We start from the raw sequence: 15767 nt of genomic DNA, 5'->3' as shown, positions 1-15767 counted from the left end.
AATTTGTAGCTTGAAAACTTCGTTGCAACACACACAGTTATGCATTTACTAGTCACTGCATCTCACCTCTGTCCATATGGGCTCAGGTCTTGGGTTTGGCCAATATGGATATTTGAGGAAGCTTGCCATTAGCAGCTTCCTGTGGGCCAATGGTTCTTACCAGGGTTTACGCACTTCTTCCGGTACCTTTTATACTGGCTGCAGGGTCTGTAAGGGACTTTGAAAATCTTGAAAAGCCTTGAAAAATGAATTGTTCCTTCAAGGCCTTAAAACATCTTGAAAATTAATTCAAAATATTGTCTGGATACCTTGAAAAGCATTGATTTCCTTGAAACCAAAAGGAATTAATAAATAGTTTTCATTTTACAGAATTAATAAAAAGAAAAAGGAAAAAAAAAATAACAACAAAAAACCCCAATCTCATTCTAAGTTTGTGCATGAACGGAAATTTTTCTACAACTGGCCACTGTGCAGTAGTACATTTTGAACTTCCATTTGTATGAAGCCCGGATTTAGCAGTGGTTTTAATTTGAATCATTCGCTTTGACATGGCTGGCTGCCAGTTCCAACTTTGGTGGCTAGGTGAAGAAAAATATAAAGTTTGGATTATGCAATCTTTCTCGGAGAGCTTTGCAAAATGCAAATTATGCCAGAAAGATAATGATTTGCATGCAGTGAGAGAGAATGCTCCACGGTTACATGCAACTGTAAAAAAAAAAACACAAGTAGCCTTCAGCATGAAATCATTTTTGACAAAAGAAGTATGCCTGTGAACACAGAGATTCAAGTTTTAAAATAGACACTGTATATAGTTTTAGTTATGAAACTAGTTCAATCCGGTTCTGTTTTGGGATTGAGTGGAAATAGGACAGATGATAATTGCAATGAACACAATAAATCTAAAAATGTAGAATACAGCTAAGCTGAGAGAAATATTAATATAGTGGGACACTGCTATAACACGGTAGTTGGGAGCCATAGAATCAGACCGTGTTATGAACCGAACCGTGTTATATGCAACCAAGTCAGTTAGCTGAAGAAAATGTACACCATCCCCAAAAAACAAATTGTGGTGGTGGGGTGGGGGTAATAAATGCGGGCGGTAAAATACGTGCTTCGTCAGCACAGTTGCTATCTTGAATTAATGCATATTAAACGAGAAATATACCGGTAGTGAAAAGAGAGAAGACATCATATAGAAGTTTACTTTATTTAGAGAACCATGAATTGGTACATGCGTGAATACTGTTTATATATTAATGTATAATATATAGCATGATCAGAGTATCAACGCAGTGTACTCACCTGCGAACCTCATCATATACATTGAATCCACAATACAAGTGATTCCATCGAAAATCTGCATACACAACTTTAAAATATTCATTAATTTTGTAACAGGTCCTATTGGTCTGAATTCAGAGGAAAAACATAGCACAATCACGTAACGAATGACGAAGCATATTTACTTTGAAGTACGTTCGAAGTCGGTAAAGTTAGTTTGCGTTTTAAGCTGCCGTTGGCATAAACTTTTTCCCTACAAAAAGTAAACTTTCACAGCACAGTTAAAGTGTTCCAGTCAGGTTGGAAAATGCCAAAATCCATCAGATTCCATCACTTTTATTTAAGTTTAGTACTGACTTCCTTTGAAGAAACTTCTTTGCTGTTATTAAAAGATTGTAGTCGGCTTTCTTTGATGAAGGGTGCATGCGCATTTGAAGTCGCTGCTAAAGAACAGCTTTGGAGAACCAAACGAATGCCCATTTCTTATTGTGGCGGCAACATCAGATAATTGTATTGCATGATTGAGACGGGGATTTTTTCCATTTGCTGAGTACGTTTTCATAATAGTCGGTGCTTCAAAGGCAATCTGTTTCCTTTGAAATTTCAGCAAACTGTTTTATCTGGATACATTTTTAAAAGGATTTGGCTGTCTAGACTAGTCTAGTTACTGTCCCTCCATGCCTACTGAATAAATCAATAAGAATTTTTTTTTTTTACATTCATGGTAACATTGTGATGCTGCCTTCTACGCATGCGTCTGAAAATTAACAAAGGGTCAATGGACGATAGAAACGCAGGTGTTCTGATGACTTGGATTATTACAGAAAACATGAGTGTTCTGAAGGATTTAATTCTGAGTGAAAAGAAGAGGAATTTTACTTACCATCCACATACAAATGCCAGCCTTTGTAAATATATTAATTACTAGTGAGCGGCCAAAAATCCGATGAAAGACAGATTACGAGAGAATGCCTCGTCCAGTTGATCTCCGTTACCAGAAATGTCAACAACAAAAAATTGGATATTTCACAACATACAAACTCATGCTCGATGTCAGAATAAGCGGATTATGATATAATAATGCACTGTTTAGATGGTTTGTCAGTATAGACAAAGAATTTATGTAACAATAGATAAATTTCAGTGTATTTTATATCTAGTTTGCGGCTTCCTTTCATGGGGCCTCTGAATTTCTGCACTCCAAACCAATGGTTGTATATAAAAGTTTAAACAGCCAACAATGTCGCCAACAAATAAAAAAAGCCACATGGTATGTTTTGCAGCCAATAAGGAAAAACAATCCAAGTTTGCGACATTGGCGAAGACCTACGCGATCCCAGAATAAACTTTTCATGCGTTTTTTTTCTTCTTCTTACTTTTAAGAAGAAAGAAAAAGTACTTTTTCATGTACGAGAAAAATACTTTTTCGTGTAGGAGACAAATACATATAAAATTTCAGGAGCCAAGCCACGATCGTCTTGCATTTTTTATTCATACGTGATCTCTATCCCAAAATGATAAGCAACTTTTTACGTTTTTTTTTTGTACTTTTTAAGAAAAAAAATTTGTGCACAAGGAAAATACATGTACACGAAAATTCGGGAGCCACGCCACGACCGTGTTATAACGGAGCGCGTTATAGCAGGGTCACTCTGTATATCTTATATGAAATAGTTTAAAATATCTATACGCTGCTTTTAAATAAGCAATGATATAAAAAATATCTTTACTTCTTTGTTTGTTTATGGGGATGAGTGAAGCAGAAAGGAAGGTACTGAAAAAGACATTGAGACAATGACACGTGCTGTTGATGACTATGCAAAGATCCATAGGAAAATTTCTTTTATCATGTCATCAAGATAATTTGAGGAAAAGTGAAAAGGACAAAATCGCTGAACTTGGAGCTCTTGAAAAACAGCTTGATGACAAGCTACAAGAACTGAAAAATTCACTCTAAAATATCTTGGACTTTGTAACTAGTGTAGTGTAGACAGTGTAAAATGAACTTTGTTCAGTGACTACATTATTCTAATGCTCTGTTGTAGGATGTTTAATATTAATGGGAAAGATATCAATGATCATACTATTGACTTTTTTAAAAAAAAATAATAAATTAGCAAGAAATGTTCCTCGTATGGAGTAATAAATAGTATGTATTAACTTGTGTTTACATAACAGTTTCCTTTATGTATCCTTTAAAAATAATGTAATAATACACCTTGAAAAACTTGATTTTGAACCTTGAAAAACCTTGAAAAAACTATGAAATTTTGAATGAAATATGCTACTAACCCTGTGGCTGCCATGTATAGCTTATAATGCTTTGAAAAATGACATTAAACCCAAAACAACATCAGTGACATAATTATGAACTACAGTGTAGCATCAGTCTTTTGACCTGAAAAGGGATTTACTTGATCAAATCCCTGTACATATTTTAGAGATTGCTTCATCAGTCTTGATTACAAATAACAACCTTCGTTCATGATATTTCCTTCTCAATTGAATATGCCTCAACTTTTAACATACTTTCTAGAAATGCATGAATACCTATTTATAAGTTCAGTTTCACTATTGATTAGTTTGGCAGACTAAGATGATTAGACATAATGACTATATCTTTCAAGATGTTACATTCACCTTTGCTTGCTCCACTGTCTCAATTTCAACCCCATGAAACTAGTATTTGGCTTGAATTGCATGAAGAAGCCATGTTCTTGTACCACCTGGGAAAATATTGAATATTTTGAGGGATTGCAGTTTATCTTTAAAAAAATTGACTCTGTTTTAAACTTATGTATGTTACTCGCTTTTTAATATTTTATATACATTTTACAGAATTAACATGTATAAATTTTATATTTTATCTTGTTGTGGACCACTTCAGTGGCCTAGTGGTTAGAGCGACTGCCTCAGATGTGAGAAGTCGCAAGTTTGAACCCCAGCCGAGTCATACCAAAGACTTATAATAAATGGTACTAACAGCTGCCTTGCTGGGTGCTCAGCATTAAGAGGTTAGTTTTAGGACTGGTCGGCCTGGTGACAGGATAATGTGACTGGATGGCATGATGCCCCTGTGTTAGACATCACTATAAACTGCCACACCACAGACTTCATAGCAATATGACTGAAATATTGTTAAAGCTATGTTATAAATCCAAATTACACACACACACACACACATCTTGTTGTGCTATATGTTTATATTAATTTGGAAGGGTTTGTTTTAAGCTTTTGTGTAATTCAGTATAAATTTATTTGAACTTTACCTTTAGCTGGAATTATATAACCTCTGTTGTGATGAGGTACAATAAAATGCAACATCCATCCATCCATCCATCTTTTCTTGCTTTGTAGATTCATGATCTGGCAGATGAAGGGACATGGACAGTATTCATAGAGACAGTTGATCCAGAGAGCAGTCTTACTCGACTACCAGAGTTCAATAAAGACAGTAAGTATCTATACACATCGGTATAAACACTGTTTCAGTTGGCTTAGTCATAAGACTGTCAGAGCTTAGACTTGTAAATCCTTAAAAATGCAGAGTTTGATGTGTATATTGAGATACTGATAATAAGGTAATCCCCAAATTTTCTTGATTCTAACCTCACTCAGAACAAAGTTATAAATGATTTTAAATTTTTAGATCTGAGCAAGTTCAGTTTTTGTTTGTTTGACAGTTTCATGACTGTGGGGCCTGATCACTGAGCAACTTGTTCAGGATGTTTCTCTGAGAAATATTAGTATGTAACATGAAAAACTGTTGAGTGTTCAGATTGGTTAATTACAGGGATTTAAGTTAGAACAGTGTGCAATTCCCATTGTGTCCAGAGTACTGTATTATGGCAATGGTCATTACACCTGTTCCAGTGGACACAATTGTCATGTGCCAGTATCATATAGTGTCATTATGTTGTGTGATCTTCAGAATCTATTTCTACCTTCTCCCATGAGAATATTTCTCCTACATTGGTATATGATGGGTTATGGTCAGGAATTATTCAGCACCAGACAACACTGTAGGAGAAGAGTTCTCTATGGGAAGGTAATGATAGAAAGATCAGTCTATCCGTTAAGCATATGAGCATTAAAACTTTTGTGGGTTTTTTTCTTTCTTTTTCAGGCGATGTACTGTTGTTCCTGAAAATGTATGATCCGAAGACAAAGAGCATATCCTACTGTGGACATATCTACTTTCCTATAGCTGGAAGAGCATGTAAATACCATACAGGCTGGAACAGCCAAACTCTCTATTATTCCAACCTTACTCCAGTTTCTTCTTCCAGTACATTACCCAATCTTAACACCTTAGAAGATATGACCATTATCTCACAAATCCAGCCTTTCCGAGCTGGTATATTGCAATTAAACATCTGTCCTCTGCCCAAATAGGTGGGCAACAGACAGAATGATCTCCCCATGAATAAAAATATTGATGCCATTTCAAGTTCATGCTTCATTTGCTACTTCTGCTTATGGTAGGAAGCATGTTCGTTTGGAGACCTCACAAAGCTATTTTCAGTTTACTTTTTTCATGTAGCTAGTGATTTTGAGGAGTTTTCTCACACAGGCAATATACACCACCTACATGTCTAAGTTTGCTCAGTTCTACACAGGATGAAGATTCTTACTTTATTAGTTGAATTTCATCTTGCAAGATGTCAGTGGTTTTTGGATTAACTGTCCTATGGTTGGTATGGTGTTTACTCAACTAATTTGTACTTGTCCAAATATATGAATTCTGTCAACAGTTACCTAGTTTTGTGTACCATAAGGTCATTCATGTCATTACTGTCAACATTTATGTTCATCACATGTGTCTTCAGTTTGTTCACAGGATACTTAATTGTTTTCACCTATATAGAATATTGTTTTGCTTCTTACATTTACCAGCGTCAACGCAGTGAACAGAACATAACACACATAGTTCAGATGCTTATAATGGATGGACGATAACCATGGTAAAAGTCGGAAATGATGGGGTGCTATTTCAGTCATACTTGCAAAATTGTATGCATCTTGGGCAAAACCTATTGGCATTATCTTGGACAAACTGTACTGAGGCTAATGGGCAAGGCAATTAAATACACACTATCACTGATTGCTGCCACCATTGCCTTAATGAATAACTGCCACAGGCAGACGTGTTGAAGAAAATCAAACAGTCCATATCATTACGGACCTCACAGTCAGCCATGGCAATGATAAGTCTGTTATGCATGATATCATCCATGGACCACTAATGATTCACTTAGCAATTGTTTGGCAATTACTGTATCCCACTTTAGCTGGTCACCTAGTCAAGTTCACTGACCAAGACAGGGATAGCAGTTTTGTCACATGCATCACACTAGGTGTCTGTGGCACCGTATTCTTTGGTGTATAAGGACTTGTTCTCACCAGATTCATTGTTGTTTCTTGGTTTGACAGTGTCCTGAGAAGAATTGACCTTTTGTGCATTGATCAAGGAAGCTTTGTATCTGTTGCCATCTGACTTTTGGCTAGATCCTCTGGGTAGTAGAGTGGACTAAGTTGTTTATCATTGCAGATAACTCCTATCTCACCTCTGTCCCTGTGGGTGTCTAATCTTGGCTAGACTATCGTGGGTATGTTAGAAAGATTGCCACTGTCTTCCTGGATTCTTCCTCCACCATATATTCTGGCTGCCATGTATAACCTATCTTGTGCTGAAAAAGTGACATTAAATCTCGCAAAAACCCAGATGCTCTTTGGAATATACAAGTTTCCTCATCGATCAGTCGGTTAGCAAATAAAGACCAGCTTCAGTTGAAACAGCTACTGCAGTCTGGTTAAGTCACTGTCTTATTAAATTGTGTGGAGAGTTCTGTAAAGAGGCAGCTTCAAGACCCAAGTGTCTTCAGGCTTTTCTTTTAGTACACTGACTTTCATCTAATTTTAACAAGGATTTTAATAATGTACATGCACTTGTCTTTCATACTAAGTCTGCAGCAGTAAACAGTAATTTTCTGACTGCCGATTTGAATTGGCATTGCAATAGGATCTATGTTCAACTTGGCATCCATGGTTACATTTCAATAATCTGGATACAGCCTACCATAGCTCACTAATAGCCCCAAGAGGTAACACCTTCTGTGATATGTCATAGCAATAGGTCACTTGTTAATCTTGGTTCCTTTGTCTATTTTCTTAACAATCTAAACAATTTTGAATTGGTAAGTTATGCTTTGTTTTCTCTAGAAATGTCAACTAAAGTTAAAGCATCAAGATGCCTTCCTTTCATCTCCTTCCCCATTCAGCTAAAATTAAGGAGATAGTGACACCTGTCAGGTAGACTTGCTGACCTGTGGAATTCTAAGACTTTCTTTTAAGGAAGCCAGTTACCATTGACATTCTGAGCTCATTGGTACAACATTCACTCAGACACCATGATTACTGATCTCCCAGCCCTTGAAAAAAAATAGTAACAGTAATTAATGTGTCTGCTTCTCTGTTTTATAAGGAGGGAAAAAAAAGTGCTCCATGCCATGTCAAAGCTAGTCTAGAATATAGTCACTAAGTCTTCAATGTTAGATTTAAAGGCCATCTTCGAACAGATATGTGACGCATGTGTGTTCATGCCACTCGAGCCTCATCATACTCTGGCATTACAGATGACCCTGTTTGGGTCACCATTGCTATTTGGAGGGAAAAAAACTGAAGTTCAGAGGCAGGCAGATCAGGAACTGCTCCTCCAACTCTCTGCTCAACCCAAACATGTGTTTTGAAACAATTAAAACAATAAACCCCACCATTGCGGAGGTACAATAAGTGGACTAAGGATAAGGGATATTTTCAGGCAAAGGTGCAATATAGATTCCAGCCCAATGCCTCGTGTCTATCTGGGTAAGGAATGTATTGCCAACCTGAATCTGATATGGTATCTCCATGTTCACATTATCAGGATCATCAAACTTATTGAGCCTGTTTCCAATAGGACTTGCATTTCATCGACAGAGTTCTTTCATCTCCTCTGTTTATTCATTGTTGTGGCAGACTTAATCCCAAATGGCCCTCTTTTTATATGTCCATTGCAAATGATGTTGTTAGCACAATGGCGCCCCATTTCAAGTCCCCTTGATCATAGTCATAAGGATGCCCAAAATGCAATCATTCCTGCATCAGTGGTGCAGCCCATGTTGGTTGACCATGGGGAGCCCACTGGAGAATTCCCAAGAAGCAAAAATAACAGTAATGTACTGATGCCAGTACATATGGCTGGGGTTGCCCACCTGTTGCTGGACTTAACCTGCATGTGGGAACCAAAGATCTGCCCACTGGATCAAGAGATACCAGTTTGTGGATACATGAAGCCCCAAAATGGGAGAAGCTTAAATAGATTGGTGCCAAATCCTCATCAGTTGTCAGTTACTACTACTACTACTTAGGGAGCTGCAGTAGCTCCTTTGGTAGACTGTCAAACTTGTAATCCAAGGATTGCTGATTTGACAGCTGTCAAGGCAAGCCTGGGTTGGCAACTTTGGTGTGACCTTAGGAAAGGCACTTGGCTACCATTTTCTCTGCATGATATAGCCACTTATGTTAAAAGTGCCATTAAAACCAACAACAACAACTAAAAGTACTTCTGCTTATGCCAGGTCATCACTGTCATGAGAGTCACAATACTGTCCACTTTGTTGTTGTTGTTGTTGTGGGGTTTAACGCCATTTTTCAGCACACGATAGGCTATGCATGGCGACCAGTATTAATGGTGGAGGAAGAACCTGGGAAAACTCTGGGAAGAACCACTGACCCACTAGAAGCTACTGGCAAGCTATCTCACATACCCACATTGGCCGAATCCTAGACTCGAACCCACACAGACAGAGGTGAGATGGCAGTGATCCGTAACTGTGAGCGCTTTAGACCACTCGGCCACTCGGGGGGCCCCCCTGTCCACTTTGTGCCTTTTCACTAGTCTGAGTGACTGTTTTCCTGCTTCTTGCAAGTATATTTCATCTGTTTTCTGTCAGAATCTTTCTTTATCATTGTTAAATTTGTTGTGCATCATTTGGCATCATTCTCTCTACATAAGGGAAGACCACTCTGGTCTGACTTGCACTTGTCAAGCACTTTGCCAGTTAGCACTTTATTGCTCAAACAAGCTAAAGATGTGGTGAATGTCTTTTTGCAGTTGGATTTGCAGGGTACATGTTGTTTCTTTCATGTATTATGATAAGTATTGCTAAAGAAATATTTTTTACTTCTTGAAGAGTGTGCATAACCAGAATTCTACTTTACTAAGATCAGCATGTATCAGAACCTCACAGTTAAGGAGAATTATTTCAGTTGTCACTAGTCATCCTGCCCTCCATGAGTAATGCCGACCTACTCTACCATATCCTGCCATGATAACTCATGAAAATTTACCTCTCAGGCCAATGATATATTTTTTTTCACTGTTTTTTTTTCTTTCCTGGAAAACTTTACTGGTTTTTTTGGATAGTTTATATGGGACAGATGCAAAAAAATAAACAGGATCATGTCTGTAAAAATGATTTAAGTTAAAACTGGGAGATCCATACTAGTATCCCAATATTATGATGTGAAGTTGAACATGAAGAAAGAAAACTTAAAGAATTTGTGAACATGTCAACAATAGATAAATATCAAAAGACCATGCTGTTTTTAATCAACCCAAAGCAGGGAGATGTAATGTATAATATACAGAGCTATTCAGTTGAATTGATAGGTTGAATTGAAGTTTGATTACCTAGGCATTATATGATCAAGTTCCCTCATGAGTCCAAATTATTTTTCTGTCATAGTTGCACACCAGTATAGTAAATATGCTGTAGGTACTCTATATGATCCTGTTAAAAGTTTCTGATGATCCTGTAATGCATGCAAGATTTTATAAAAATAGTTTAGGTAAATTTGAAAGAGGTTTGAAATGGGGGGTAGGAATAGTCTATTTCTTATTAATGTTATCCCTTCTAAGATTTAGCAATCTTGCAGTTAAATTGATTATGATCGACAACAGATTTTTTAACTGAAATCACAAGAGATGTGATTTGCATGTTTATTTTCTGTTAGTTACAGTACCACACTTGACAGGAAGCTTCCTGACATAAAGGTCTCTCAGTATTAGACAAATGATGCTGATGTACTATGAAATATGGATGAAGATAACAAAATTTTCATTTTTGTTTCACTGTATATGCAATGAACATAATTGGAAGAAATTTTGAATGAAAGCATTCTGCTCTCCCAGATTTCATGGCTAACTATTGTATTTTGGCAGTCTGACATATTAGCCAGTGACCGATCTCGGGCCCACTAGGGCCTTATTGTCCTTTTTTCATAATGTTAAGAAAATTTTCCTCATCTGAAGAGAAATCTTAAGATCAAATTTTAAAAATCTCACATTACACTTTTAATGTAATCATTGTTTTTTAAAAAAATCTAATTATGCTTGTATATGAATTAAGCTTTTTGGATACATTAATAATTAATTTTAAAGCAATAAAAAGTTTCATTTCTCATTTTTTGTTATTATCTTAATCCCACTCATTGTATAAATTTTAGAATTTTCTAAAACGAAAGACTGCTACAAAAAAAGTTGCATAAGAGTTAATTTGTCCATTCTAGACCTACATGTACCTTCCTTACTTTTTGTTTATAGCAACTGTGTATGTCAGTTTTCCCAGAAAACAGATTTGTTTCTTTAATTTGAAAGATTGTCTCGCCGATTCCTTATATTGATAAGTGGCAGACCAGTGGGTACCTTTGAAGAAAATGGTGCAAGATATTTAGTGAAATGGAATTATAGTCTTGTGGATGAAAATTATTAGAGCAGATGAATCGATTTAAATTTAAAAACGTGTCCAATCAGAAAAAAAGACAAATCAGCACGCCTTTACAATTTTGAAAATAATACGAGAGAAATGTAATGCAGCACTCAGATTGAGCATCAGAGTTTGTGGATGTCATGTTCATTCACTAAACGTTAGACATGTAGAATGTTTGAGCAGTGAATATAAATAGTTTGTCAGTATGTTTTGTTTTTGTAATCAGGTTCTAATCACATGGATTTTGCCCATTTTTTCCTAGAAATGGGTATGGACATTGTTAGAGCAATTAGAAAATGGCTGGTCTCTGGACCTGGAGGAAAACATTGCTTGCTTTATGTGATATATTATGAGATCCAAATAAACACACTAGTCATTTAAATATGATTTTGTTTTCATCTTTTCATATTTGAAGTGTAGCAATCAACATTTTGTGATAAATAATACTACAAAAGGGGGCAATTTTGGGCATATGGAAATTGGATTCCAGGCTTGTTGAATTTGATTTGTGGCTGGTTGGTGTTGTGTTTTTTTTATTACCAGCCCTGGGCCTGTGTCTAAAACAATTCTTCTTTGAGCACTGAGGTTAGTAGGAAAAATAAATATACATTTTTCATACAGTCTACTTTAATTGTGGCTTCTGATACTGTTTATCAATTACACTTTTTATGCTCACATTACGTTTTTTTGCCACTTACATTGGCAAAAATTATGCTTATATCTCACTCATGGTTAGCATGTATGACATCTTCAGATTTTACGTGTCTAGGTGCATCTGCATCATGATGCATATTGTCTTATAATAGAATTATTCATACAATATTTTGATTGGTTTGGTATTTTATGGGTCAAGAACACAATTAGGCTATTTAGTGCTGAGGCAGTAAGAGTTTGGTATATTTGGAACCTGCATAGAAAGTAATTCTCCAAACAGTTTATACAGATGTAAATGCAGCTCAGTCTGATTACATGGTTATGTTTGGAACAGTGGAAACCTTCGTTTTGTTTATCAGCTAAAGCATTTGTAATTATTAGTTTTACAGAACAAGATTATTTCTGGAACATATGACTGTTTACTTCATACCAGCATTACAACTAGATCATGAATGCTCAAATGATAGCAGTTTCTTATCCCAAAGATTCTGTTTTTATCTTATTATTGAGGTTTTCTAGGGGCTTATTTGTAGTCAGTCAGTCATGTTTATCTGTTTTATTCATTTGTACCATGTTTTGTATGTCTCCCAGACACTCAATTTTGGTATGATCCAAACTTTTTTTTGCAAAACTGACAAAAACATTAGGGTGGAGGGACCTTTCCCTTCCCCTCTTGAATATTGTTAAAATTAAGTTGCATTGTCAGTATTTGATAACTAATGATTTATTGTTGTAATAACATAAGCCTTTGTCTTTTTCAGCTGAAATGTTGCCTGAACTGTGCAGAAGAGCTGGTTTTCCTGTTGATACTCCATTACTTCTATATGAAGTGAGTTCATTAGTGGCATGTTTTACATTGAGGGATGGCGTGGGGTGTGTGTGCTGTTCTCCTATCTTGTAAATTGGTTGGACTGTTAAATGTTTCTGTTGTAGCATTTTTGTCTATCAAGTTTACCTGTATGGTATGGCCCTGCATTTGTTTTTTTGCTGCCTATCTGTCTGTCGACAAGAAATCCTTAAACTTGAAGTTATACCAGGTAATCTACTGGGATGTTGTAATGGTATGTGTAAACTTTCCATGATTTTAATATACAGTGATCACAATATAAAGTTGCAATAACACATCAAGTCTGTATGGTAAAATTCATGGTTAGGAGGCTGAACCCTGGTGACACTATTGTGGTAAACTTTTGGTTGAAGCTAGGGTCTGGGGTAAACTCTTTTACAGCTTTTTTGCAGATTTTTAGTTAGATTTATGGTTACAACTCATCTTGAGTTCTTTCCCTCACTATAGGAAGTGAAGCCAAGTCTGTTGGAGCTCCTGGAGAACCAAGATCTGCCACTGGAGAAGTTGCTAGATGAACTGATGGATGGCGACATTATAATTTTCCAGCGCCATGACACAGATGATCTTCTAGACCAGTATGAGCTCCCCACTGCTAAGGAGTACTTTAGGTAACAACAAGAAATTCCAGCTATGGCTTTTAGTTCATTCTACCCAGCCCCCAGATATTACATTGCAAGAACAATTTCCACTTGATCAGTGTAGTACATCATATCCCATCCCCCAGATATTACATTGCAAGAACAATTCCCACTTGATCAGTGTAGGACATCACATCATCCACATTATTTTACTTTTTACAGTTTTAGATTGTTCAGTCAGTGAAATTTTCAAACATTAACTTACCAAACCATGAGACAAGTCATAGAATTACTACAGCTCTAATTGATTATTTGAAATCAGCATCATCATTAGGAGTAAAAATAATGATGACAGTGATGAAAATAATTAGCATTATTATAATAATCATCAGTTATCATCATTATTATTATAGAATTTCAGATACCGAGCATATTTGTGATTTTTCATGCTGGCAGACTAAAACATCAAGAATTTTAAATGTGTTAAAAATATGCAAAACAATTTAGTTTTAAATATTTTAATCCAAAGTTGTCTTCATGTTGCTCCTGCCTTAGACACAGTCCATTTTGTATGATGGCACTTTTGATCAGTATAAACAGTTCTATTTGACCTGTATATTGTGCCATGTACATTCTTTCTACAGAATACCAAAATTAGTGTGGATGTGTAATTAGTATTTGCTTTTATATTTGTTACATAAAAATCTGAAGTAGATATTTGTAAACAGTGGAACCTGTCAGTGAAGTGAAAAAAAGTAATTTTTCAGAGTACATTGTTCATTGACTTGCACACTTTCTCAGGTTTATTTTTATATTTTATCACATTTGAATACATAAAGAAGAAAAGAAAAACATCACTCCTTCACTGGTGTAGTTTTAGTGACTGGCATTAGGTTCTGAAAGGCCCCTTGGGCCCCCTGCTGAAGCCTCATCCCTGAATCCTAATGAAGGTGCTATGAAGTCCTGAGACCTCAAGAATATTTCAGCTTTTTTCATTCTTTCTGGCTGTAAATAGGTTTGCTTATCCACTGGGGGTTCAGAAACTCATCATGCTGTCATTTAAGATTAGCAAGATTTCACACATAATAGAAGAAATACATCTCTTGCTTATTGTGCAATTTAGCCCACATTGAAACCAAGTACAAGTTCCACAGCATTACAAGTCTTTGTAGAAGTTATCTCCCTTGATCTGGCTCTTGGGTGTCACCTCTAAGGTAGCACTTATGTAACTGTTTAAATTTACATGTGCCTTAATTATAGTTTTGCTGCTGCTGGTACTTTTTTTAATTAAAAAAAGAAGTTTTGTAAACTGATGATACACAATAAATAATAAGTTTGACTTTTATAGTTGCTGTGTCAATTTATGACATTATCCCAGTGTGATCAGTCTTTCATGAGGTAGTGAGCGACAGAGATATATGATGGAATGTTTTAGGTTTATGTATATATAATCAAAAAGAATTACAGTGAAAAAAAATGCCCGTTTTTTAAATCCACCAAACTGTTAAATTCTAACAGTATAAGTACCATGCTTAAGAATATGGAGCTGTACTTTAGATGTGAGCACATGTATAAAAATATTTAACAAGTCCTACCTTAGTTACCTGGGTAGACTAAAATGGTTTTCAATAATTGAAGAGTATCTGCAAAGGAACCTATTGCTGCATTTGACTTCCATGTGAATGTTCAAAGATGGCATTGTATTTTTCAGAGATCTCTATTACCGGGTGGAAGTAGTTTTCTGTGATAAGAACGTCCCCAATGACACAGGGTTCACATTAGAATTGTCTCTTCGTATGAATTATGACCAGATGGCTCACCAGGTTGCACGTTATCTCAACACAGATCCCTACCTTTTGCAGTTCTTTAAACCTCAGGGGTAAGTCTTTTGCCATATATATATATATATATATATATATATATATATATAATTTAGGTCTGCCATACTGGATAGTGCATAGTACTGTGAATTTAATATATTTTGTGGAGCACCAAAAGACCTGAGAGGTAATGAAGTTTTCTGTTGAACAACAGGAGCCATACCCTGATCCAAAAATTGTAGTCTCAGTCAAAGACACTTTGACTGATACTACAATTTTTGGCTCAGGATATGGCTCCATTTTATTATTTTGAGAATAAATCATAGTAGTTTCAGGAGTGTCAGTCTTTTGTGCTTTTGTTAATAAAATGTCATTTTTGTCAGTAGTACTTATATTATTGGATTTGGAAGGGCCATCATATCAGATGATTAATTATTACATTTTATGTGGTTTGGAGCTAACATGAAACCACAGAAATACACACTTACACCCAATTAATTTGTAGTTTTATGTTCTTCTTTATCAGACCACCTCTTGCATATTTTGTCTTTGATCATCCTTATCCAAAAACCAATGAAAAATCTATTCTGATTGCCTTAAAATGATACTTATTGACTTTCTGTAGGTTTTCAGAAACATAGAATTAATTATCTGATTAATTTTTATGGCTTCTGATATTTTTTAGGAAGTTCTGATGATAATTTTATTTTTAACTCCTGTGTTTTGGATGCATGGAACAAAGACTCCACAAACGTGCTTCATATCATCAGAC

The 15767-nt window shown here is 35.8% G+C and overlaps 1 protein-coding gene across 3 annotated transcripts in view; it reads left to right on the top strand.

Annotated features, from left to right (window-relative positions):
- LOC149803766 (ubiquitin C-terminal hydrolase 7-like) overlaps positions 1–15767 on the top strand; it is a 100822-nt gene that overhangs the window by 55657 nt on the left and 29398 nt on the right. For all 3 annotated transcript variants that reach the window (XM_089953548.1, XM_089953547.1, XM_089953546.1), the window contains exons 21-25: positions 4642–4738; positions 5411–5503; positions 12512–12579; positions 13045–13205; positions 14887–15054. In XM_089953548.1, the coding sequence (XP_089809674.1) occupies positions 4642–4738; positions 5411–5503; positions 12512–12579; positions 13045–13205; positions 14887–15054 (587 nt within the window). The remainder of the gene's footprint in view (positions 1–4641; positions 4739–5410; positions 5504–12511; positions 12580–13044; positions 13206–14886; positions 15055–15767) is intronic.

This window comes from Sinohyriopsis cumingii, chromosome 3 (assembly GCF_028554795.1).
Source record: "Sinohyriopsis cumingii isolate HCF-2022 chromosome 3, ASM2855479v2, whole genome shotgun sequence".
Lineage (NCBI taxonomy): Eukaryota > Metazoa > Mollusca > Bivalvia > Unionida > Unionidae > Sinohyriopsis > Sinohyriopsis cumingii.
The sequence above is the reverse complement of the archived record's forward strand: the minus strand, read 5'-3'. Positions and strand labels throughout refer to the sequence as shown.